Here is a 26,824-nt window from a genome sequence, read left to right as displayed (position 1 = left end):
TCCCAAATTCCTGCATCCCATCTCTCACACCAAAAGCCTTGCCTTTCAGGAACTAGAGCAGCATGCACAATGGCACCTCAAAAAACTCTACAACCTCTTCACCTCCTCCAGCTGCCTAGGGCTACAACTATCCATCACCATTGCAACATGTCCCATCACAGCTGACAAACCCTGCCTCACAGGCCAACTACATCTACCCCACCTTCAAAAACTCCCTCCCACTACCATACAGAATCCAGAACCTAAACAGACCCAAAACAAAATCACAAACCTTTCTTTCAAAAGCCTTAGCCCTCCATAAGCATCAGTCCTTTTCAAACGCCTCAACTTTTGCCCCAATCCCAAATTCTGTCATGCAGGACTTGCTAAAGATATTTTCTCCTTCTCCCAGTCCCTACAGTGGAAACACTTTTTCACCACCAACCCCACCAATCAGACTCAATCAAAGAGCAAAGTTGTACCCTGCCTGACTTGTTCACTCCTCCATCCAACTGTGATCCATCCCCACTGCCCCCAAATCACCCCCTGCTAATTTTCCAGAATTCCATAACATCGAAACTCACCTCACAATCATTCCCTGAATCCCTCAATATGTAAACCAAGCTTATATCCATGAAAATAACCGCACTACAACACCTAAAAACTGATCCCGACCTTATAATCTTACCTGCTGACACAGTCTCACCACTGTTGTTTTGAACTGCAAAGATTACTTGGCAGAAGGACTGTGCCAGCAGTCACACCCATACACCTACAAACCCTGCCACAGTGAATCCATTCTCGAAACCCAGCAGGATCCCCAGTCTCTCTATAAAATTCTTGGACAGAACCTCTCCCTAGAGTGTCTCTCTCCCCTCACCCCCACCACACTCCTACCTTCCACATGCTTTCTAGAGTACAAAAACCCAGCCACACAAGATGTCCCATTGTGGCAGGTCACTGTGCCTCCACTGAGAGAATTTCTGCTCTCATGGACCAACATCCTCAGCCTCCTATCTAAAAGAGACAAACTATTTCCCCCACAGTCACTATTCATTTACCATGTGGCACCTTGCTTGTCACTACTGATGCCCTCTCCCTCTACAATAACATCCCCAATTACTATGGCCTTGCACTTTTTAGCTCTACGTTTCCCAATGCCCAACTGATTCCAAACCTATAACCTCCTCCCTGATCATCATAACTAACTATATCTTCACCCACAATTATATCTCCTTTGAAGGCATCACCCACAAAAAATCTGTGGTAGTGGAAAGGGCACCTGCAATGGCCAACCTATTCATGGATCATCTAGGAATCCTTCCTAACCACCCAGAACCAGAAACCCCTCACCTGGTTCAGATCCACTGATGATACCTTTGTAATCTGGAATGAGGGTGTGAGCACACTATCCCGCATTCTTCCAGAACCTCAACACCTTCGTCAACATTCACTTCACCTAGCTCCTCTTCAACCCAACAAGCCACCTTCCCTGATGTTGACGTCCACCATACGGATGGCTATATCAGTACCTCTGTCGATATCAAATCCACCAACTATCAGCAATACCTCCAGTTTGACAGCTGCCACCCATTCCGTACTAAGCAGTCCCTTTCATGCAGTCTAGTTACTCGTGGCAGTCGCAGCTGTAGTGGCGAGGAGTTCCTCTTCAAATACACCGAGGGTACCACTTAGGCCTCCACGTGCCGAAATTGTCATCCGAACCTTTCACGGAAACATACATCCTGTGCCTTGTCTCTCCAGTTACCTACCCCCTCTCACAAACCCACTGTCATGCCACAGAGGAGCACTCGCCAAGTGACTCAGTACCATCCGGGGCTGGAGCAACTGAATCATATTCTCCACCTGGGTTTTGACTACCTCTCATCATGTCCTGAAATGACATATATCCTACCACTATCCTTCCCACCCCTCCCTCAGCGATACTCCACCACCCACTGAACCAACACAATATCCTTTTTCGTTCCTACTCCACCGTAACTCCCAAATCCTTGCTTCATTGCTCATACCCTTGCAAAAGACCTAGATACAAGACCTGCCCCACACATCCTCCCACCACCACCTACTCCAATCAGAGGCACCACCTATGCCATCAAAGGCAGGGCTACCTGTGAAAGCAATCACATGATCTACAAACTAAGCTGCAACCACTGTGCTGCTTTCTACGTGGGCACAACAACCGACAAGCAGTCCAGCCGCACGAATGGTCACCAATAAACTGTAGCCATCAGCCAGATAGACCACACAGTTGCTGAACAATGCTGCCCAACACCATGTGCTTCATTTCCTAACTGCCTCACAGCGTGCGTCGCCTAGATCCTTCCTAACAACATCAGTTTTTCTGAATTTGGCACGTGGGAACTCTCTCTACGACGTTATCTTACATTCCTGTAGCTCCCTTGGCCTCAAACTTCCCGAGTCCCTAGCCTTCCTGCACCTAACCCCTTTCCCTGTTCCCACCGTAGCACTACACAGCCTTCTATTCTACCAACACACCCACTACTCTTTTTTCCTCTCCTTAACTTCTCTCCTGGCCACCCCACCCTTCCCCCCTCAATCTGACAAGTGCATCTACGAGCCCTACCCTCTTCCCACCACGTCCCTGCACACGCCCATGAGCAGCACTACACCTTCCACCACCGCTGCCATGCCATGCCTCCCCTTCCACCTCCCAGCCTCCTCCTTACCCTCATCACACACAGAATGCTTCTCTATTTAAGAGCAGATGCTGAGATGCTGTATGCAGTCCGACCTCTGTAGCCAGACACAGTGATCGCATATGTGTGAGAATCCTTTTCATAATATTGTCATTATTCTACCCTGGATTTTCTAGTGTTTGAAATTCTTTTATGCTGTGCACTCGGAAATGAGGAGCCACCAGAGTATATGGCTGCAGGATATGATACCTGTGACCCTAACCTACACAAGAACAGGTTGTTTCAAAAAGTCAGTCCGACCCTTTACGACCTCCCTATGTGACCACAAGTGCAATCAGCACTGAGCAGTATGAAAAAGGGCAATGCACCACACGTGTGGGACATGTACCATATAGCAGCGACTGGAGATACATAAGGAATACAGAGAAAGAGAGCAAGAACAGTCAAATGTTTGTTCAAACCCTAAAGAGCAATGCATGAATGCCGAAAAACCTGAACAGGCAACTGTACCGTGAAAGCCTACTCACAGCATTTCGGAAAACAATATCAAGCGAGGAATTTAGAAATATTCTACAGACCCCTATGGACCATTCATGGAGAAATTGCAAACTATAGCCTCCACAGGGGCATTTCAGCTCTTCCGCCACATTCCGTCTGCATACAAGTGGGATGGGGAGAAACCGTAATACGGGGTACAATGGGAGTACCCTCTGCCGTACACTTCACAGTGTTTTGCAGAGTATGGATGCAAATGCAGATGTTGAGAGATGAAGCTTTTTGTAATAATGAACAATAACTCCCATCATACGTTTAATTTAAATGACACAGAACTTTGAAAATTACTATATATTTTAGAGTCAAATGCTGACAAAATACGTACCCATTGGCTGTGGCATTTTTCTTCTTTTCTTGAAATCACTCAAATGGTGCTGGTGATGACGTGATGCAGGGTGAAACCGTCCCAAGGCCACCTGCTCGACTCTCACCGCTTGCATCGTGTTCCTGAAAATAAATGTGTCGATAAATTACCAGCTGTGCTCAATTCGACAGTTGGCAAAAATAATTATTCAGTTACGGAGGTAAGAATATAGAGGAACATAACACAGTTGAAGCGAACAAAATGGGCACCAATTTTCATTGGAAGCCCAGTCAAGTTGGGGTCTCAGGCAATACTTTCCACATTCTTTCAGGCGAGTGCCAGGTCTGTCCCAGATTTCATCTCTGAGAATACGGTACGCAACAGCTAAAATATGATAACACAGTACAGAGTTTACACAACTCACGAGCAGATGCACATGCAACTCTCCTCCCGTAGGTTCTTTTACGACTGTGACATCAGGAAGGGAATCCGGCCACAGACTCAAACAACAAAATTTACTAAATCCTGAAAATAAGGACCTCAGACTGGACGGGTAAGTCATAGGGAAAAGAACTAAGGATTAGCATAAAAAAGAATCCTACAAAGTTTTATCACAAAACTGCAAAATAATTTGTGGCTTACTGAAAGTTACACTTTAGTTTCATCCTACTTGACATAGTAAGTATTACAGCAGCACTGCAGAACTAGTGCTACAAAAACTTTCAAGTAACCAAACGAAGAACAATGTTGTGGCTGGATTTGTACCAGTTCACTAAACAATCTCAAACAGTAAAAGTTAATTCATGGTTTACAGGAAAGTCTTGCACAGCACCAAATTGTGGAGCATTAACGTGCAAGAACTGCACACCTCCGACTAGTTCCGGGGTGCTCTGGTAAGCTACTGCACTAGCCACACAATGTCAAGTGGGGCACAAGGCATGGCTGACCACTTCCTGTCTGTAAGGAGGGATGGCATGGGTATGCACGTGGCCAATGAGGTGGTAGGGTAACAGCCGCAGTCTCACCACACACATTGCAGGGAGAGCAGTTTCATTATTACAAAATCTGCTGGCACAAACGCGACTTATGGTGCTCGTACATTCAAGAGATAGTTCAGTTTCTCTGCACTGAATAACCTGCAGTACTTAAAACTTAAATGGGATATCAGCAGCCTAATTGTACACTTTAACTGAACCTGTTGTTGTTGTTGTTGTTGTTGTTGTTGGGGCCTTCAGCCCAAAGACAGATTTGATGCAGCTCTCCCTTCAACTACGCAACATACGTACATTTGAGCCTCACTATTGCATTCATGCCAAGGTCTGTCCAATACCAAACTGTAGATTCCTCGATATCTCAGGATGTGTCCTATCAACAGATCCCTCGACTTTTGGTTGAGATCTGCCATAAATCTTTCTTCTACAAAATTCCATTCATTATCTCCTCAATAGTTACTCGTTATACCTGTCTACCTTTAGCATTCTTCTGTAGCATCACATTTCAAAAGCTCCTACCCATTCCATTCAACTGCTGTCCCAAGTCCTTTGCTATGCCTGACAATTGCAATGGCATTCGCTACTACAAAGCTTTTATTTATTCCCCTTGAATTTAATTTCCCTTTCTAAATTTCTCCTTTGTTGTAGTCCTTGTCCAACATACAGACTTCCCTTTGTTGCCCTCAGCCTGATTTCTGCAGACAACTTTTCATACCTATATTTTCAGGGTGTATATGTGGGGGAAAAAAGGTTTTTCCTGGTTAAAAATACACTTTTTTCCGTGTTAAGCGACAAAAATACTTTCCCTCAGAGGTGAAAAACTTAGCAGTTCTCTGAATGGTAAAGGTTTCATACAGCAGCGTAGAACTTCGTGGCACTTCAGGAAACAAAACCCATGAAAAAATCAATGTTTTGGAAAGGTCTTCAACATGTGGCAACACGTTACATTAATTTTACATCTTTTATGAGTATACAGGACAAAGGGTGATGGGGACATATATGCTGATTTGCCAAAGTCTTTATTAGCATTTTCTGTAACATGCTATGTTTTGTACGCAATGATGTCTCTGTCGACGAAGCTTTCCAGACCGGACACGTTTGACACACCAGATCCTCCACGTTAACCAGCCATTACCATGTGAAAATGTGTCATTCAAATCAATGCTGAAATTCAGTCTGCAACCACAACACACAGAAGGTCCATCTAGTAATGAGTGTGCGGCGACAGATTTAATTGTATTCTTCTTCTTGTCGGCGGCGGCTGTTTGAAGTTCGACGTCTTCAATGGTCTTATATACTGTCTGTCTTGCGCGACGTCTCCACCGCCTTCTATACGGCATGTTGGCAGCGTTCAATGCAGTTGCGTGTGCGACAGCAGCAGCGCAAATGGCGCAAACACGCTTATCGCTCGCTTATATAACACGGTCTGCAGAGAGAGACAGCGTCCGTTCTGTTATCTTATGTAAACATTCAGGCCTCTCTACAGACTCCGCGGCGGTGGGATGCGCCGCCCGTGTTATTTCCATGTTATAACTACATGGCAAACTCCGCGGCACGGCCCTAGTAATTTTAAGGGCCGTGCTCGCTGCCAAGCGCCGCCGCTGTGTCGCGCGCGCTAGCAGTGTTTTGTGGTTGCAGACTGAATTTCAGCATTGATTTGAATGACACATTTTCACATGGTAATGGCTGGTTAACAGTAGCAATTGTACGTGGACGATCTGGTGTGTCAAAAGTGTCCAGTCTGGAAAGCTTCGTCGACAGAGACATCATTGCGTACAAAACATATCATGTTACAGAAAATGCTAATAAAGACTTTGGCAAATCAGCATATATGTCCCCATCACCCTTTGTCCTGTATACTCGTAAAAGATGTAAAATTAATGTAAATGAAAGTGTATTTATTTGGTGTAAAGGGAAAGGAGTTTGTGTAGAGAGGCCTGAATGTTTACATAAGATAACAGAATGGACGCTGTCTCTCTCTGCAGACCGTGTTATATAAGCGAGCGATAAGCGCGTTTGCGCCATTCGCGCTGCTGCTGTCGCACACGCAACTGCATTGAACGCTGCCAACATGCCGTATAGAAGGCGGTGGAGACGTCGCACAAGACAGACAGTATACTACGAAAGTACAAATATGAACACCACCAAATACAGCACAGTAGCTTCTGAAGCACTGAAATCGAGATTGTGAGGCACTTTTGTCAGTCAGTCATAGCTTATGTCAGGTGATCTAGTCTACCAATGACAGCAGATATAGATACAAGAAAAGCTAAGCTTTCATATATAATATTAGTCTTTTTTAGTGTGTGTTACTCTTTAAGATTTGTGAAATAATGTGGCAGTAAAATTTTACATAAAGGCATAAATGGCTGGTCTTTTAGGTCTGAAATTTTTCTATGTGGCTGGTCCTCAAAGTGTTAAGTTCCGAATGAGAGTCAAATGATCCATAATTTAAGAAATTCATGCACCACTCTTGCACTTAACATAATTCATCTTGCATAAAAGGAAATTTACTGTGAAAGTAATGCTTCTCAAACAAGCATTCACAATATTTTCCCCAATCTGTTAAGGGCCCCACAAACAAGCAATGGATTACAACGATCCATCGAATGTGATATTGCCTGTAATTGTTCACTCACCCTACACATAAGTGACTTGCCAAGCGATTTCAATCAGTATTATGAACTCACTGTATTGAGACATTCTGCTATAGAAAATGAACTGCTATGTTAAGCAGCAGTTGCAGCTAGTTTCTTTATTGCCAAGAATAACTCACAAAACATAAATTTAAAATAAATGAGAATTATAAATTATTAAACTTTTTTATAAACACTTTTTTGCAAACTGTAGGTTACCTTATAAAATACATTACATTTTCCACTGACGCCAAATGAGTTGTCTACATCTTTCAATGTGCCAATACAATTCGTTTCACATTTATTAGTCCTGAATGATATAAACTGTATGAAGGAGAGTTAGATTACATGAAACAATGAGGAATTTGAGTATAATTGTACAATTGTAGTTTACCCGGAACATTTAAATTAAAATGTCCTTTTAACATTAAAGTGGATACATATGTGATTCTGTTTGGAAGTTAAAACCTTTAATAATAGTATAATAATATCATAAACCACTCAAAATTGTAAGAGGGAGCCCACTGAATCGCGATTATGAACTTCCCATCAATTCTAACTCTATAGCACTAGCTTCAAAATGCTAATGGCTGCAACACTGGAGGGTGTATTTGTATTAGTTCTTTGTCATCCCTGGATAACTTTAAATTCTAACATAAATTTCTTACTCAATGTGGGCAAAGCAAAACAAAACTGCTCAACCTTGCTTATAAAGAAATAAACAAGTCACAACCATGTTGCCACATGTTGCTGCTAACCAGCCAGGCAGTGAAAGAGTGTGCACAAATTGCATGTGATTCATCAGACTGCCTGGGATTTTCACGTGACCAGTAGTTGGTAACCTTTGCTGAGATTTGCCTAAACATGTGCATCTATGAAGCTATTGGTCACCCACAGCACGGATCGCTGCAATCTGGTGCCCTTTAGAAATGTAAATAGTTGTGGTGTCACACACATCAAAAGCAGTTGATTGTTATGAAGTATTGCACTGTCTTTGCCATAAAGCCTCTGGTGCATTTTGCTGCTTGTAAATGGCACATTTGCTTTCCAACTAAAATTTTATTTTGGTGTGATTCTCTCAGTTCTGTTTTATTGCTGCAGTAACAGGCTAAAGTAAAATTCTTTGTTAGGGTATCAGTTCTTACCAGTCAAAATTACATAAATTAAACTGAAAACTAAAGTAATAAAAATTCCCAGAATTCTAAAAAGTTATCGGAGTTGTCCTGGGACGTATACACCCTGATTTTATACTTACAACAGGAAGCACCTAAGTTAGCAAGTTATCAGGAGTCAGATTCTTCCCTCTGGTATTTTAAACAATATGTAAACCATATGTACTTCAGTCCACAGATTTCAGCATATTGCGATTCACTTACATCGAAGGTGAAATCTTCTAGGTCAGTAGGCTACAGAATTGTATGAATTCCACATGTTTCAGTCAAAATGAAGTAGAGGACTTTCTCTGAAACAAAATGGACCCACCCAATCACCTCGACACTGCAGCGTGATTGCGACAAAGTGTACACAACCAAACTGAAGGGACGGTAAATGAATTTATGAAAGAAGAGGACGAATACAAATGTGTTTAATGCATACTACAAAATCTGCAATACTGGAACATCATAAGGACTGCGACTAAAATATAGGTTCCAAGAGTGTACGAATGCTAGCTGATGACGATCTGTGTGTGGGCACAGTGAACGGCCAGGTTATCAGCGCCCTTGCACAATGATATGAGGACTATCCAAAAGTTTTTAAATAAAAAAATTAATAATATGGAAAAATGCAATTTTATTATCTACACTTTAAGGGGATTTAGAAAGAAAAAAAAATCTAAAATTTCCATTTTTTATCTCATCTTAAAATTTGCAATGTATCACTTATAAACTCACATGGGAAGTATTTTATTTTATTTTTCTAAATATAATCTACACCGGTTGAAAATGTTAAAATTGTTATGTGCATTACTTCAAGATGTAATAAAATCCATGATTTTTTGTGGATTGCTGTGTCTAAAAGGTCATGTCCAGAAGAGTATGGGCACCAGGTTGAGGAAGTTGAAACAAAATTTGAGAGACAAGAAACTGTCTGATGGAAAACCATAAGACGCAGGCTGACAGACAAAATGATTGACGAACTACAGCAGTATTATGGGATGACCATTAGAAATATTACTAAGGATTTGTTGAAAATGAAGCAGGGGGTATGTGCTACCTTCTTCCACAGACTGCCAACTGATGAAAAACCAGTACACTACCTTTGCCCTCCTGGACCTGATTCATGGTGCAATTACCGCAATGCCCAGTACTCAAACAGTTCACGCAGCCACTAACAGTCCATCCCAGTAGCAGTCATGGATATCATAAAATCTATTTATAGATACCTTGCAAATCCTGAATTACTGAAGAAGTGTCTGCATGGTCATACTCAAAATCCCAATGAGTCCTTCAATAATCTTATATGGACTCGCTTACCAAAAAATGTTTTTGTTGGAATGAAGACACTAAAGTGGGGGGGGGGGGGGGGGTTAAGTGATGCTGTTATCGCTTTTAATGATGGCAACATTGGTAGGGTGAAAGTGCTACAACATATGGGAATTAATCCTGGAGCAAACTGCATCAGAGAACTTTAATGGATGGACAAGGTTCACATTGATAAAGCAGAGTATGCAGGACAGTTGGTCACTAAGGAGACCAGAAAGAAGAAAAATCTTGGAAAAAGAGGATGATATGCAGTTGGTGCAGGGTGCTTCTGAGTGACTAAAAATAAAAAATTAAGCACATATTAAATGAGTTACAGTCTTTTGAAACTTTAGAAGCTGTTCCAGAAAACTTACATTTTCTGTTGCATTTTTCCCTAAATCTCAGAAACCACTTCCAGAAGAGTATTCAAGTTTTCAGGGAGTAATAACATACATATCCTGAGTCTACTGAACTAAAAGAAGAACATACTGTGATGTATAAATAAAATTATTTAGGATAACATACACAAAAGTACACAAAATTTTAACTGTGTAATGAAAACACTGTATTTCCGAAAGCAGTGACTGAAATGCAATTCTTGTACTTCAGTAGCCTCAGAACATACAGTTTAATGTCCCGTAAAAGTTTCATGTCAATGGCTACAGCGGTTCCTGAAATACAGGGAAGCCAAGTCACTAAGATTAACATTGTCTGAATAGGATGTTCCAACTCTCCTTAAAGGTGCACTCTTCAGCTGTTCTACAAAATCGCCATTCAAATTCAAGAAGTTTTAATCATACCATGGTGCAAGTTTTTCAATATTGTCTCTGCTGAAATCTACCACCTGTGATTGCAATTACTGCTTTATACCGTCTTGCAGTTCAGCATCAGTATCAAAGCGTCATGTAGCAAGCAGTGCCTTCATTTCTGGGAAGAGGTGTTAGTTGCTTGGCAGCAAATCTGGGCTGTATGGTGGATCATCAAACACCTCCCACCCAAAACGCTGTAGGAGCTCTCCTGTACAATCAGTCGAGTGTGGATGGGTGTTGTCATGAAAATTTGTGCAAAGTTTTGCCAGATGCTTGTTTTGTATTGTCCGCCTTAACTTTGCCAGTGGTTGATAACTAGCTTGCAGTTTTTTGCCAACAAAAACCTAATCCCAGAATGCACCTCAGAAATGGCAGGATTTTCTACTGCACAGCGCATTTCAACACGTCACAGAAAAAGAAGTAGCAGAGACACAGATTGGATGTGTACTGAGTGTAAGACCATTACGGCACCGAGGTGGTGGCTGTAGCCCCGTCCACCATCACAGCTGACCAAAACGTATATTACTTTCTGGACAGCCCTCGTACACAGAAATGCATGGTGAAAATCTATTAGACAAAAAAATAAATCTGGAAACTATGTTGCAGTTTCCCACAACAACTGAAAGGCAACCATGACAAGATGAGCAACAGAAAAGCCCTAATGAAATTCCTATGGAACACAGTTCAATAGCCAGATAAAATCAGGAATAAGATACAAGTACAAACACATTTTAAAAGGGGCCAGATGGCTGCATGACTACTTGGAAATTATGGATGACCAAGTCACTCTGTGACACATGCAAATCTCACACCCACTATTTTGGGAAGAAGAGTGGACATCACACAAAATCTTAAAATTCGAACCACACTCACCTTATCAGTTAATCCTATGGGAGACCCAGATCATCTGTCAGGTCATCATATAAAACACTAAACTAAGTTAAACTAAACAAAACTCTGCCAGAACAGGCCATGGAGGCCCAACAGTACCGACCGGCTGCCGTGTCATCCTCAGCCCACAGACATCACTGGATGCGGATACGGAGAGGCATGTGATCAGCGCACCGCTCTCCCAGCTGGATGTCAGTTTATGAGACTGAAGCCGCTACTTCTCAATCAAGTCACTCCTCAGTTTGCCTCACAAGGGCTGAGTGGAGCCCACTTGCCAACAGTGCTCGGCAGGCCGGATGGTCACCCATGCAAGTGCTAGCCCTGCCCGACAGCCCGTAACTTCGGTGATCTGACGGTAACCGGTGTTACCACTGCGGCAAGGCCATTAGCATCATATAAAACACATTCAATTAAAATATGTCTTACTGACAGCTGTGTCACACATCTGTGGCACACTGAGTGCTCCGTGTCATGTAAGAGGAAGCCCTGTGTCAACAGGAAATAAGGGCGACTTCTTCAGCTCATTGTGAGTGGAAGGAGGTAAGCCACAGTCGCACTGCAGATTTTGCAGAACATAATTTATTATTCCTCAGTTCCAGCCACAGAGCCTCCCACCAACACACTGTCTTCTTGGGCACAAATGAAGTGACAGCCTCTACGGGGACTGAACAGCAAGTGGAAGGTGGAAGGGAACAAATCTCCTCAGCAGCTGCATCAGAATATTCATTTCCCTGCATCCATGTGTGTGTCCTAGAATCCAGCAGAGAATTATTTCCTTGTACTGCCTGTGCAAGAGAAGGGGGGCATCTTGCACCATCCGATCTGCTGGACACACATGACCAACAGCAAGGAGGGCACTTTGAGAGTCTGAGCAGATGAGGAATTTCTCGTCATGATGCCATTTCATCTGCTCCACTGCCCTCAGGATAGCAAACAGTTCTGTGCAATGCACTGAAAACTGCTCTGGGAGCCCTACCCTGGGGACAGTGTTGGGGAACAAAACAGAGCAATCGATAAAACCTCCCTGCTTAGACCCACCAATGTAAACAGTAATAAAACGTGGGTGGCAATGTAAAATATCATTATATTTAATTTTGAAAATATAGTTTGGGGTATAATACTTCCTGTAAGCAGTTAGTTCCGAAAGTAATCTGAGCCTCATTAGTAGCCAGGGAATGCCCTACTCCACCCCTGGCTTTGGACGTTAATTCCCCCCCACCTGCAATAATTCAAGGCTCTCTCTCACATGATGGATCCCAAACAACCTCACGGACCAACTGTTCTAGTGATGACTGTTAGCAAGTAGGAACAGATAAAGCCCTATATGCTTTGAGTACCACGAGAAGAAAACGTCAAATAGACAGCGAAGGTTCACGGGCCTCTGCACACATGCTAGCAACAGGAATCTAGCAATAGGCTCCTGCTGACAGCCTAATACCCTCCCGGTGAATTGCATCCAGTGTTTTGAGGTATGAAGGCCTTGCTGATCCATAAACCTGACATCTGTATTCAAGCTGGGATCACACAAAGGCCTTATAAAGTTGGAGCAGACACACCCTGTTGCCTCCCCAAGACCTATGACTGATGCATTGAAGGACGTTTAAGGCTTTGAGAGATCTCAGTTTCAGTTCTTTCAGCTGTGGTAGTCATGTGAAGCTTCTCATCAAAAGTGAGGCCCAGATATTTCATATTTTTCTCAAAACTGAGGACTCAATCCTCCACTTTCAAAATGAGTGAATTAAAAAGAGTGGGAGCAATTAAAATCAACACAAACTGTTTCCTCCGAGGAGAATTTAAAATCTGTGGTGTAAGACCGTTTCTCCAACCATCTGATCATCAATTGCAATTGCCAAGGAGCTATTGCAAGGTTGGTGAACGCACACAAGATGGAGAAGCCATCCACGAACAAGGAACACAGTACGGGGCACCACACTGAGGACATAATACTGTTTATTGCAATGGCAAGTGCTGTGATACTTAAAACAATGCCTTGAGGAACACTATTCTGGTTAAAACAGTCAAGACATGACAATTCCAACCCTGCATCCAAAATACCTGTCAGAGATGTAGGACCATATGAACACGAGTTGATGTCCACAGAATCCCCACTGACAGTGCAGCAATGAAATATTATCCTTCCATGTAGTATCATAGGCCTTTTCCAAACTGAAGAAGACACTGATAACGCATGGATTATGGAGGAGAGCTTGTTGAATTGCTGCTTTGGGCAGGGTCAGGAGTATGGAGTTATACCTCTTGAACCTAAACTAGGAGTGACTTAGTAAGGACTTGGTTTTGAGAACCCACACTGGGCATCAGCTGAACGTATGATCCAGTGTCTTTTTTATACAACTTGACAGGCTAATGTTAACAATAACTATTGGGGTTTGTCTGACCTTCCCAGGTTTTAATTTTTGGATTAAAATAAGATTCTTTCCACGAGTTGGGAAAGTCTCCGATCATTCAAATTTCATTGAAGAGATGAAGCCTTCGACTGCGGTCCAACTGTTGCACTACATTGTACATTATCTAGGTTGTGTCCAGGTCTAGTATCACGAGCTACCGACAATTCAGAATCCAATGCCCACAGAGAGAAATGCTGGTTGCATTCCTCCCTGTTGGTGAAATGGAAACTCAAAATCATCTTTCTCCTATGTCTCCTGAGAGTGACAAAGCTGGATCCTAGCTATAATCAGTTGTAACGGACTTATACGATTCAGCCATTGTCTGAGCAATGTCTCTCAGCAGTCTTAGGAAAGACCCCTGCTCTCATACAGCTGCTACTGGAGGTTGTAAGATATGCCCTGAGATCCTCCTGATGGCTTCGTATACTTTACTTGTGGATTTGGACCTACTGTTGCCAAGACCTCTGCTTACTTTCCCAAATTATTCTTCTCATATGTATTCCCATTGACTGTGGGATGGATGCATCAGCGGCATGGTCAATCACGGCTGTAATGTGACCCACTCATCCTGGACGCTATCGGACAGTTCGAAAACAGCGAACTGCCTGTAATGCATCCAGTTAGCCTCTCTGGGCAACCATTTTAGCAGCTTCCTTTCAGGTATTCCGTCAGGCAAACTGATCCAGATAGGATAGCAGTTGTTACCATGACGGTAATTCCAGAATGAAATTTTCACTCTGCAGTAGAGTGTGCGCTGATATGAAATTTCCTAGCAGATTAAAACTGCGTGCCAGACCATGACTTGAACTCGGGACTGTTGCCTTTTGCAGGCAAGTGCTCTACCATCTGAGCTACCAAAGCATGACTCACACCCCATCCTCACAGCTCTACTTCCGCCAGTACCTCATCTCCTACATTCCAAACTGCACAGATCTCCTGCAAATCTTGCAGAACTAGCATTCCTGGAAGAAAAGATACTGCAGAGACACGGCTTTGCCACAGCCTGGTAGAGCACTTGCTCGTGAAAGGCAACAGTCCCAAATTTGAGTCTCGGTCCGGCACACAGTTTTAATCTGCCAGGAAGTTTCATGAAGGTAATTGTCCATTCCCCACTGAGCAAAGTCTGCAAGGGCAAGCATGCAGAAGGAGAGGTCTATGGCCATAGACGAACCTGTAGTAGAGCTAAAATGTTTAGCTTGACCCATGTTCATCATTATCATATCCATACTACATGTCAGATCCTCAAGTATCTGACCCTGATGTTAGAACCACATAGAACACTGTGTGCACTGAAGTCCCTTAAAAATAGAAAGGGACAGTGCAGTTTATCTAGATGTACAAGGACCTCACTGTCAAGGGCTGATGAGAGCAACATTGGCCATTATGCAAAACACAACTGCTTGTAGCATTATAGCAGCACAGGTGAGGAGTGGAAAGTGTCCTTGATAAATACCGTTACCCTCCTTCGCTCTTCCACCAGCAAGTTCGCGTTTTCTGCAGAGGTATAGCCTCCAACTACAGGCACATCAGTACAATTAAAATGAGTCTCCTGGAGACCGAGGCAAAAAGGTCTGCCCCATGCTGTACAGATGACACCTGTATCCTTCCATAGTCCACTGGAGTACGGGAGCCAGTTCAGGGGTGTGGTTTTGATTTACCGGTATACTTGTGCTGGTGTGGTGAGGCACTTGTAGAGTGACTGGGAGTGTAGGGACTGCCTGGGGCTGGTGACGAGGCATCAAAATCTACAATGTATTCATTATCAATAAGGCGAGCCAGAACGACACCTGAAGGCGCCCGTAAGCTGACGCCCTGTCCCTCCTCCTTTCCCCTTCACCGATGAGGGGGAAACGGGGTATCCAGGCACTCTGCTTTGAGTAATGTGGACACTGAGAGGCACTCAGCTTTTGGAGCGACTTCTCAGTGCTCACTGTTAAAACAATACTGGCCTCCTCTGTCACAGCTGCTCGGATCCCTATATCTTTACTACCTTGCTTCGGCACATACAAGTGCAAGTACAGGTAACGGTGGTGGATAGTGGTACACTGGATGTCATTTGTGTTGAAGTGTCAACTTTGGGAGCAGGTTTCTGCGTTATGTAAGCATAAGTAGGGGCAAAGACGGGATTTCGTCGCCTTTTATTACTTTTTGGCTTCTGTCTAGGGGCTCCGCTTGGTCACTTATTTCCTAGGTTTTGCATTCTTCAGCAAAAACAGAGTAGCCTCAGCGTCAGACTAGGTGACTCCCAGAGCAGTTAATGTAGACTGTTGGAGATGGGCAGTCACTTTCAGTTTCATAGACTACCTGTCCACATTTCCCATAGGTCACTTCGCCACAACTCATCACTGTATGGCCATAACGTCGGCATTGGTAGCATTGCATAGGGTTAGTTACATAAGACCTAACTTGAAGTCAGAGGAACCCTGCCACGATGTGTTCAGGTAGATTTGGAGAATTGTAGGTCACATCCACTATACCCTATGACGCCAATTCTTGTTCAGGCTCTAATACAGGGTGTTTCAAAAATGACCGGTATATTTGAAACGGTAATAAAAACTAAACGAGCAGCGATAGAAATACACCATTTGTTGCAATATGCTTGGGACAACAGTACATTTTCAGGCAGACAAACTTTCGAAATTACAGTAGTTACAATTGTCAACAACAGATGGTGCTGCGGTCTGGGAAACTCTATAGTACGATATTTTCCACATATCCACCATGCGTAGCAATAATATGGCGTAGTCTCTGAATGAAATTACCCGAAACCTTTGACAACGTGTCTGGCGGAATGGCTTCACATGCAGATGAGATGTACTGCTTCAGCTGTTCAATTGTTTCTGGATTCTGGCGGTACACCTGGTCTTTCAAGTGTCCCCACAGAAAGAAGTCACAGGGGTTCATGTCTGGCGAATAGGGAGGCCAATCCACACCGCCTCCTGTATGTTTTGGATAGCCCAAAGCAATCACATGATCATCGAAATATTCATTCAGGAAATTAAAGACGTCGGCCGTGCGATGTGGCCGGGCACCATCTTGCATAAACCACGAGGTGTTCGCAGTGTCGTCTAAGGCAGTTTGTACCGCCACAAATTCACGAAGAATGTCCAGATAGCGTGATGCAGTAATCGTTTCGGATCTGAAAAATGGGCCAATGATTCCTTTGGAAGAAATGGCAGCCCAGACCAGTACTTTTTGAGGATGCAGGGACGATGGGACTGCAGCATGGGGCTTTTCGGTTCCCCATATGCGCCAGTTCTGTTTACTGACGAAGCCGTCCAGGTAAAAATAAGCTTCGTCAGTAAACCAAATGCTGCCCACATGCATATTGCCGTCATCAATCCTGTGCACTATATCGTTAGCGAATGTCTCTCGTGCAGCAATGGTAGCGGCGCTGAGGGGTTGCCGCGTTTGAATTTTGTATGGATAGAGGTGTAAACTCTGGCGCACGAGACGATACGTGGATGTTGGCGTCATTTAGACCGCAGCTGCAACACGGCGAACGGAAACCCGAGGCTGCTGTTGGATCACCTGCTGCACTAGCTGCGCGTTGCCCTCTGTGGTTGCCGTACGCGGTCGCCCTACCTTTCCAGCACGTTCATCCGTCACGTTCCCAGTCCGTTGAAATTTTTCAAACAGATCCTTTATTGTATTGCTTTTCGGTCCTTTGGTTACATTAAACCTCCGTTGAAAACTTCGTCTTGTTGCAACAACACTGTGTTCTAGGCGGTGGAATTCCAACACCAGAAAAATCCTCTGTTCTAAGGAATAAACCATGTTGTCCATGGCACACTTGCACGTTGTGAACAGCACACGCTTACAGCAGAAAGACGACGTACAGAATGGCGCACCCACAGACTGCGTTGTCTTCTATATCTTTCACATCACTTGCAGCGCCATCTGTTGATGAAAATTGTAACTACTGTAATTTCGAATGTTTGTCCGCCTGAAAATGTACTGTTGTCCCAAGCATATTGGAACAAACGGTGTATTTCTATCACTGCTCGTTTAGTTTTTATTGCCGTTTCAAATATACCGGTCATTTTTTAAACACCTTGTGTATCTATGGCCATGAAATGACCGCATGTGACCCACTGTTGCTCGAGCTGAGAGAGGTGTGCATCTCAACAACAATATCATAGTCACCTAATTTGTATGACTTCTTAACAAGTTCCAACTGCTCTGACCATTTAGTCTCGACAAAAAATGGAACTATTACATAATTGTTTAATAGACTTTAAAGTTCCAGCAAACCCTTCTAAACATTTACGTATATAGAAAGGGGACATTTTCTCAAACATCTCCTCCATGCTCTTCTTCACCACGGACACATTGTGACTTATGACTCCTTGAACCCCGTTTGATTATCAGGGGGACTAGCCTCCCTCATTTGTTTTGATGACTGAGTGCGAGTACTCCCAGACGGTGAATCCATCTCACTGTGAAGAGGAGGAGGAGATTTGAAGGGTTCCATCTCAGTTCCACGAGCATCTGGGGAAATACAAGTCCACCTCGATACAGCCCTGCATGCCTAGCTAAGCATTATACAACTGAGGTACAGAAGGTTCTCCACCAATGACTGTTCCACCTAAACAGCCATGCATCTCATCACACACTGAAACTGAGGCTTTTGTTTTACAGAGGTTTACACCATCCTTATGATCGAGGCTGTCACGCCAAGATCCCCATTCCCTGTGACACACAATGGTCCACCACTACACCGTACAGTGGTCGCTGAAGCTTGCCCAGAACTTACAGAGGACTGGTGGCACTTTCCAGTTCCCAGTGCTGCCAAGCCCATAGCCAAAATAGCCAACATATTTCAGCTACGAGGCCCTCCACCGTCGAGACGGAAAATATCCTGCCACAGTGCGTGAAGAATACAAACGACTATAGGGAAGCCCCTCTTCCACGGCATGACAATAATACTTCAGTAAACATCCCTTCAAGTCTCTCTCATTACCTGTTATCGGTACCTACACAATGCTACTAGCCTAACAGCAGCAGCCAGAAAAATTTCACTCGATGAACCTTATTCATCATAACTATCATGGGAAAATTTCCTTTTAGAAGTGAATGTAATACTGGTGTTAGACAGCACTAAGCTAAAACGGGACAACAGAAGATCCTAAAGAATATCCCAGTAAAAGGGGTCAAAATGTCGACCACGTAACAACAGATTGAAGAGGTACATGATGCAGCCTAACAATCTAGCAGATTTTTCCTACAGTGATGACAGCCTGCAGACTTTTGCTCACATACTCTTCTTTCTCCTCAGGAGGAAAGTACTCGAAGCTCGATAGGCTGAAAGAGACACTTGTGCGCTCTAACACCCCTCAAAGCCATTCATCAGTGTAGAGTTGATATTTGACAGTCAATGGATCTCAAAAACTACGTAAGCCCGATTCCCAACAGCTTAGCTAAGAATTTTGACTTACAGATTCAGAAGAAACTTGGGAAAAAGTTAAACATTTGCCTGAGACAATGTATACTAAAACATGCAGCATGTACAGTACCATATTTCTGAGATTATTAGTTGGTCGGTTTTTTCTATTCTTTCCTTATTGGAGTGATAACACAAACTGGAAATATATGACCCTTTAGATGCTGCACATGTTCGTTTCATAAATAACTGCTGTGAATCTGCTGGTCATAACTGCCCCTCATACAGGACTGTCTCTTTAGATGCTGCACATGTTAAAATATACTGTTCTATCAAAATGTTCGTTTCATAAATAACTGCTGTGAATCTGCTAGTCATAACTGCCCCTCATACAGGACTGTCTCTTCAGTGATTTATGCCACTGTAGCCTTCAGACCTGTTAAAACTTTCAAACATCGATTCTACACAAATTAAGAGATTTACATATAAATGACCTCAACAGGTCACAAAACAGACATACCTCCATATTTCAAAACCATTTTTGTTCGGTTTTAACCCATCAGTACATAGGTTCATAACTTTACGTTTTGGACAATGACACATTTCAATCTCAAACATTAGCAGCAAACAAAACCACAGGAACTGAAGAAGACATACCAGGACAACTTCTGTACCTCATGTAATTAGCTGACTCAGCTCTATGCAGAACACTGTTTTCTAGAAAAGATATTCAACTGTGAGGGACCTGGGAAGGGTGGTGGACAGCGATTTTCTCTGACCCATTTCTTTTCAGCTAGGAGTTGGAGGAATTGTGTCACTGTGATGATTCCACTAGCAATTAACAGTACCTTGTTTTGGTGAGCACAGGGCATGTGAGTGTAGGGTCAGTCGACATCTTGAGCGAATACAGCGTCGCAAGTTGGCACAGCTGGTCACGCTCCTGCTGTTTCATGGGATGGAGCCTGAAACAGAGGACACATACCATCAAACAGCAAATCTCGTGTCCAAAAAGACTGGAAACTAGCTAGCGGAAAAAGACGGAGATGTGAACATTAATATTACTCTGATACATAATATTGTTCATAAGGATGACTATGTCTTTGACTGTGGTAATTGAAATGAATAGATGCATGTATAAATTCTGGCTCCCGTTAGAAAATAACTCAGTTGAAATTTTGCACTGTGAAATTTTGTACCTTGCAAATACATCTTTTAACAGCCCTGTCTGCCACACCAAGTCAATACAAAAATCCTTTACCAGTTCTTAATAGCAAAAAATGTTAAAAGTTCTATAGAAAGTGGTGGCCACTGAAACTTGCCTCAAATGCAGGTAGGCATTATTCCGAGCCATAAAATGGTGCCTTTTTCCCCACGCGAGCACTAATACAGAGCAGAAGTGAATCTTTCCTTGTTTCTTTAATTTTTAAAGATAAATATTTTACGGTTTAAAATATATGAGGTTGCTACCCACATAAAACTTCACAAAGCTACATAGCTGATTGTTGTTGCTGTCTGAAATTCCTAAGACTGGTTTAATTCATCTCTCCACACTGCTCTATCTTGTGCAAGTCTCTTCATCTCTTGAGTAACTACTGCAATCTACACCCTTTTGTACCTGCTTATGGTATTAATCTTGTGGCCTTCCTCTACAGTTTTTATCCAATACACTTCCCCCCAATACCACACTGATGATCCCCTGATGTCTCCGAGTGTATCCTATCAACTGATTTCTTCTTTTATTCAAGTTTGCCACAAATTTCCGTTCTTCTCAGTTCTCGTCATTAGTTACATGAACTACGCACCTAATCTTCAGCACTCTTCTGTAGTATCACACTTCAAAAGCTTCTAGTCCCTTCTTGTCCAAACTGGCAATCGTGTGTTTCACTTCCGTCCAAGGCTAAACTTAAGACAAATGCCTTCTAAAAAGACTTCCTAATACTTAAATATATATTTGATGTCTTCTTCAGAAACACATTTCTTGCCACTGTCACTCTACATTTAATATCCTCTCTTTTTTCCCTCTTTTCCTAATCTAATTCCAACAGCATCACCTGTTTTAGGTTGGTTGGTTGGTTTTGGGGAAGGAGACTAGACAGCAAGGTCATCGGTCTCATCGGATTAGGGAAGGAAGTCGGCCGTGCCCTTTCAAAGGAACCATCCCGGCATTTGCCTGGAGCGATTTAGGGAAATCACAGAAAACCTAAATCAGGATGGCCGAACGCGGGATTGAACCGTCGTCCTCCCGAATGCGAGTCCAGTGTCTAACCACTGCGCCACCTCGCTCGGTCACCTGTTTTAATTCAAGTTTTTCTCTCTAAACTTTAATTACCTTTCGAAATTTCTCCTTGCATTCCTTCACAACTTGTTCAATATTCCGATTGAACACACTGTTTTAAATCACTGCTTCCCTCTCACACCCCTCAAACTCTTGTAACTGCTGTCTGATTTCTATAAACGTTGAAAATAGCCTTTTCCTCCTTGTATTTTATCCCCACTACCTTCAAAAACTAAAAGAATGTATTCTAGTCAACACCGTCAAAAGCTTTCGCCAAATCAAAAAATGTGATAAACACAGATTTGTGTTCCCTTAACATATCTCCAAAGATAAGCTGTAGGATCAGTAGTCCCTTGCATGTTCCAGCATTTCTCCAGATGCCAAATTGATCTTCCCTGGTTTGCTTCTACCAGATTCTTCCATTCTTCTGTAAATAATTTGTGTCAGTATTTTCCAGCAATGACTACTTACACTGGCAGTTCAGGAATATTTAAATTTGTCAGCATCGGCTTTCTTTGGAAGTGGAATCATAACATTCTTCTTGAAGTCTAAGGGTATTTTTCCTTGCATTTATCTTGTACACCAGGTGGAACAGATCTGTTATGGCTGACTCTCCCAAGGATATCGGTAGTTCTGACTGAATGTCGTCTACTCCAGATCTTGTACACCAGGTGGAACAGATCTGTTATGGCTGACTCTCCCAAGGATATCAGTAGTTCTGACTGAATGTCGTCTACTCCAGGGGCTCTCAACGTGCTCTCTCAAATTCTTCTCGTAGGATCATATCACCCATCTCATCTTCCCTTTCTATTGAGTAAAACAGAAAAATTAGTGTACAAAGACATGCCATCATTAAACTAAGTTTCAAGTGCTCTTACATGCTGATGTTAATGCAAACAATGTTACGTAAACACCAAGAATATTACAGGTATAGTAGGTTAGTGTGATGGATGGAGGCATTTCTTACCAGTGTGCCAGCAGAAAAACACTAGCACAGCAGAACAGATAGGCTACATCTTTCTAGATTTCTGAAAGGCATTGGACACTGCACCACACTGTCAACTACTGACCAAAATACAATTGTACAGAGTATCTTTGCAGATACGACTTCACTTGAAAAATGTTTGATAAACAGAAACCTGTATTTTTTACTGGGCAGTGAATGTTCCACAGAAGTAAAAGTGTCATTGGCTTTGCAACAGAAGGCATAATAAATCTGTAATGCTCTCACTATACACAAACAATTTATCAGCTAGGATCAGCGACACTGTACAACTGTTTGCTGAGGATTTATGTGTGTACAGGTTGTATCACCAGACATGTGGTGTAGTGAATGGTAGCTCTCCCTAAATGTGAAAAAAAAGAGGTATGTCACAGAGAGGGAGAGAGATTTGTGCAGTACTGATTATACAATTAGTGGTGAACATTTTAAACATGTTATAGATTATTTACATTTAGGGTCAATACAAAATACGATGATCGTGTGAAACCCATGTTAGGGAAGGCAAATGGAGGCGCAGTTCATCTAAAGCAAATAGCTTACAAGACGCTAGAATTCTGTTATGATATTCGGAGTCCTTATTGAAGAGGCACAATGACAAATTTAATGACTGCAGTGACACACTGCTAGGACCTTAAGTTGGTATAGCCCACACGAAAATGCAACAGAAATGCTCTGAGAAGTGAAATGTCAACACTCAGAACCAAACCGACTTAATTCTCGCAATACCATGTTGGGTAAATTTAAGGAAACTGGATTTGAAGATGACTCCTTGATCGTTACAACACTGGTGTCGTGTATCATGTGTTGTGATCGTGGAAGTAAGGTAAGGGAGATTATGGCACATGCATACAGAGGCTTGAAGACAGTCATTTTCCTCACTCGATCAGTGGGTAAATGCAATAAAAAACAAAATCGACGATACTGGTATGATGTCCCCTCCACTGCGTACTGTATGGTGGCTTGCAGATTATTTACGCGGATGGAAAACAGCACTAGAAGCATAGAAAATATAAATAGGATCCTTCAGTCAGGTGTTGTGATTTTACTATGTCATATTATGTGTTTTTTCTGTTTTTCTCAAGCTACTTTATGTTGTCACACTGGTGAAATGTGCCTCCATCTTCACCAATAAACTATTTATTATTATAATATTCTTTCTAGGTGCTCTATATAAAGCCATATTTGTTAACACCAGACGCAAGGAACCACATAAAGTAATGTATACACCTTTTAAGAAAAGGAGTAGGATGCAAAATGGCACAATACAGAATACTGTTTTGTGACTCTAGATGATATTTAGACATATACTCATTTGAATTACTTTATGCTGGGTGAATAAAATGTTAATACAGTAATTAGTTCTTAATACAAAATTTTTTGTTGCTATTAATTTGATTTAGTGTAAATACTGAACTACATAGATAAGCTGGATACAATTCAGTGTCATACCAAGTCACAATTATCATTCATGTAATACAACATAACTGCAGTATGAGTGTGCAGTTATCTGTGCAAGGCGATGCTTTGGGATGGGTTAGCGAGTAAGATTATTTGTAGATTGCTAAGAAAGATCATTGTCCTCTGCTGCCTTATGACACAAATAAATTTTATTTATTTTCTATTTGCGGAACTAGGAAAACTTGTACCCATGTAAAGATCATCAGTTGACATCCCCTTACTCTCTTGCTTCTGTTACTTTATCTAGTTATCACACAATGGACCATTGTTCATACACTGGCTACCCCTTATAGCACCTGCACACAAAAATATTTCCTAAGTTTTCCTCTGTTGTTACCTCTCTATGTATAGGTGTCACCACGGAATGTTTGTCAGTATTTTAAAATTTTCCCACTTGTAAGCTCTTTTATTTATTCATCTATGCTATCCTCTACTTCACCTACTATTCTATAATTTTTAATTATAATTCGTCAGGTTATCTGGGACAGTGTGAGATAAAGTTACCTATGGAACAAGTCAACACATAGCTCACAGGAAGTTGGTAGCTTACCTGAGGAATACCAGTACTGAATAAACAGCATGTGCCACAAGTAAACCTGTGAGGTAGAATCTGGAAATTTAGTGTTCATCATTTAAATTTTTCAGCTCAGAATTCCAGTGCAAATGAAACCTAAAGAACAGTGCACATCTTTCTGTACAATCGTTACAGAGGTATAATTGTAATACATTCCTGAATGTAATACTTGAAGAGAGCTTTTCAACTCTTACGTACTACAGATTTAAAATGTTCAATTTCACTGGTTATTTAACCACTTTCTAACAATAAATTTGAATTCTGCACGATTTCTGTGTCTGAAACTGTATTAGTCGACCACACTATTATTGCACCTGGGAAGGAGGGTGCTTTGGTCAGCTTATCACGAGTTTTCTTCATGTTTCAAGAGGACACACTACTGAACCATTTGATAGTATACACACACAAGTGTCCTGCAAGCATTTACCGTGTGATATGTTTCCCTAAATCACCATTGTATTTGTTTACTGTACCATACAGCATGTTTCCAATAAAGGCCATGGGAGGCCAAGTGCAATAATATCAGGGTCGCGTAAGGTGTATTGTGTTTATTTGCATTCAAGTGGGAATCTGATTTCTGTAAGACATGAGCTAATGTTATCTACTACTTATACACTAAATCATTTACATATTTCGAACAATATGACTTGGCCCTATTCTCAAGCTATTTAAAAAAGCATTTCCCAAAATACACATGATTCTGAACTCACTTAAGCTCCATTTGTGCTGGGTCCTGTAGAAATCGGGAGAGCTTCTCATTGGCTGATGTCGAGATACTAAAACCCGGGCGTTCATTTCGTACCCGTCTTCGACCTCCTCTAATTTCTCGGCAGCCATTCTGGAAAAAAACAGAACCATAAGAACATGGTTACACGAGAAAAGTAAATGATTTACATTGGCTTTTCTTATTAAACAAGCAAAATAAAATTGTACCACTGCTAATTGTTCCCTTTTCTGTTACACTTGCAAATGTAGCACGAGAATAACAACTGCACAAATGCTTCCATACATGGTCCAATTTCTCTTATTTCATATTTGTGACCCTTAAACAAGATGTATGTTGGTGGCAGTAGGACCATTCTGAAATCTGCTGTACAAGCTCGTTCCCTAAACTTTCTCAAAAGTTTTTCACAAAAAGAACATCTCAGTCCTTCCAGGAATTCTCATTTGAGTTCACAGAGCATTTCCATAATACTTGTGTGACGAAATCTTAAACAAATGTCAATTCACTAGTCACAATTGTGAGGTACCGTCTAATGATGATCAACACGATTTGTATGATTTTTACTATTAAGGAAGTTAATTTTTTTTTTCACTGGTGCTTTAGGCTACAGCTTTAACATACCTCCACAATATTATGTATCCAGTGTAACAATTCACACTTCTAAATAGGACTTTTGAAACTTAGGGCAAGGGGTCTGAATAAACCTTTGATTTCTGCTACTGACTGGCTGCATTTCACTTCATCCTAACGAAGCCTCTGTGTTGATCAAAGTTACCGGTAAGAAACTTAGCAGCATGCCTTTCAATTGCTTAAATATCTTCTTTTAATCCTACCTGGTGGGTATCCCAGACATTCTAGCAGCACTCAAGAATGGATAGCACGAACATTCTGTAAGGATGAGATGCACTTTCCTAGAAAACATTCAATAAACCAAAGTCAGCCATTCAGCTTCTCTACAAACCCGGCTATTTGCTCATTCCAGTTTGTGCCACTTTGCAATGTTACATCTAGTTATTTAATTGATGTAACTGTGTCAAACATTACAGGATTTTATTTCATACTCATCTGCATTAACTTAATATTTTTCTACATTTAGATCCAGCTGCCATTCATCACACGAAATAGAAACTCGACCAAAGTCATCCTGCATCCTCCAACAGCTACTCGCAATGACACTTCTAGTTACACTTTAGCATCAGAAAACAGTTGTAGATCACTGTTCATTCTCTCAGTCTGTTCATGTATGACGGTGTACTGGAAAATAATGCAACCAAATTTTTTATTCTGTTCTCAATATGAAACCTCACTGTTGTCTTCATTCACAGTTCACATGATATTGTAGCAGTAAAGAACAAGCGGAGCATTGTATGACACCATTATTTTCTAAATCCATATTTAAATGAAGATAGAAGAAGGAACTTAGAAATTCTGCAAGAAACTGACATTAAGGACATTGGTCTGTAATTCTGTGGGTCTGTTCTTTTATCCTTCTTGCATACAGGAGAAAACTACTTTTTCCAGCTGCTTGGGACTTCCATCATATGAAAGCACAGAGGGAATTCATCAATTCCCACTTTGTGTTCAAACTGGTACATTACAGGCAGATAATGGTGTTGTATTTGGGAGGATGGCAGTTAACTTCCATGTCCAGTTGTCCACAGTTAGGTTTTCTGTGATTTTCTTAAACCGCTTAAGG

General features: G+C 42.0%; 1 protein-coding gene across 3 annotated transcripts in view; it reads right to left on the bottom strand.

The window, feature by feature from the left end:
• LOC124716940 (G patch domain-containing protein 2) overlaps nucleotides 1-26,824 on the bottom strand; it is a 165,779-nt gene that overhangs the window by 6,003 nt on the left and 132,952 nt on the right. For all 3 annotated transcript variants that reach the window (XM_047243523.1, XM_047243522.1, XM_047243521.1), the window contains 3 exons: nucleotides 25,115-25,242; nucleotides 19,943-20,056; nucleotides 3,538-3,659 (listed from right to left, as the gene is read on the bottom strand). In XM_047243523.1, the coding sequence (XP_047099479.1) occupies nucleotides 3,538-3,659; nucleotides 19,943-20,056; nucleotides 25,115-25,242 (364 nt within the window). The remainder of the gene's footprint in view (nucleotides 1-3,537; nucleotides 3,660-19,942; nucleotides 20,057-25,114; nucleotides 25,243-26,824) is intronic.

Source organism: Schistocerca piceifrons, chromosome 9 (genome assembly GCF_021461385.2).
Source record: "Schistocerca piceifrons isolate TAMUIC-IGC-003096 chromosome 9, iqSchPice1.1, whole genome shotgun sequence".
NCBI classification, from domain to species: domain Eukaryota; kingdom Metazoa; phylum Arthropoda; class Insecta; order Orthoptera; family Acrididae; genus Schistocerca; species Schistocerca piceifrons.
This window is presented reverse-complemented; position numbering and strand designations above follow the sequence as displayed.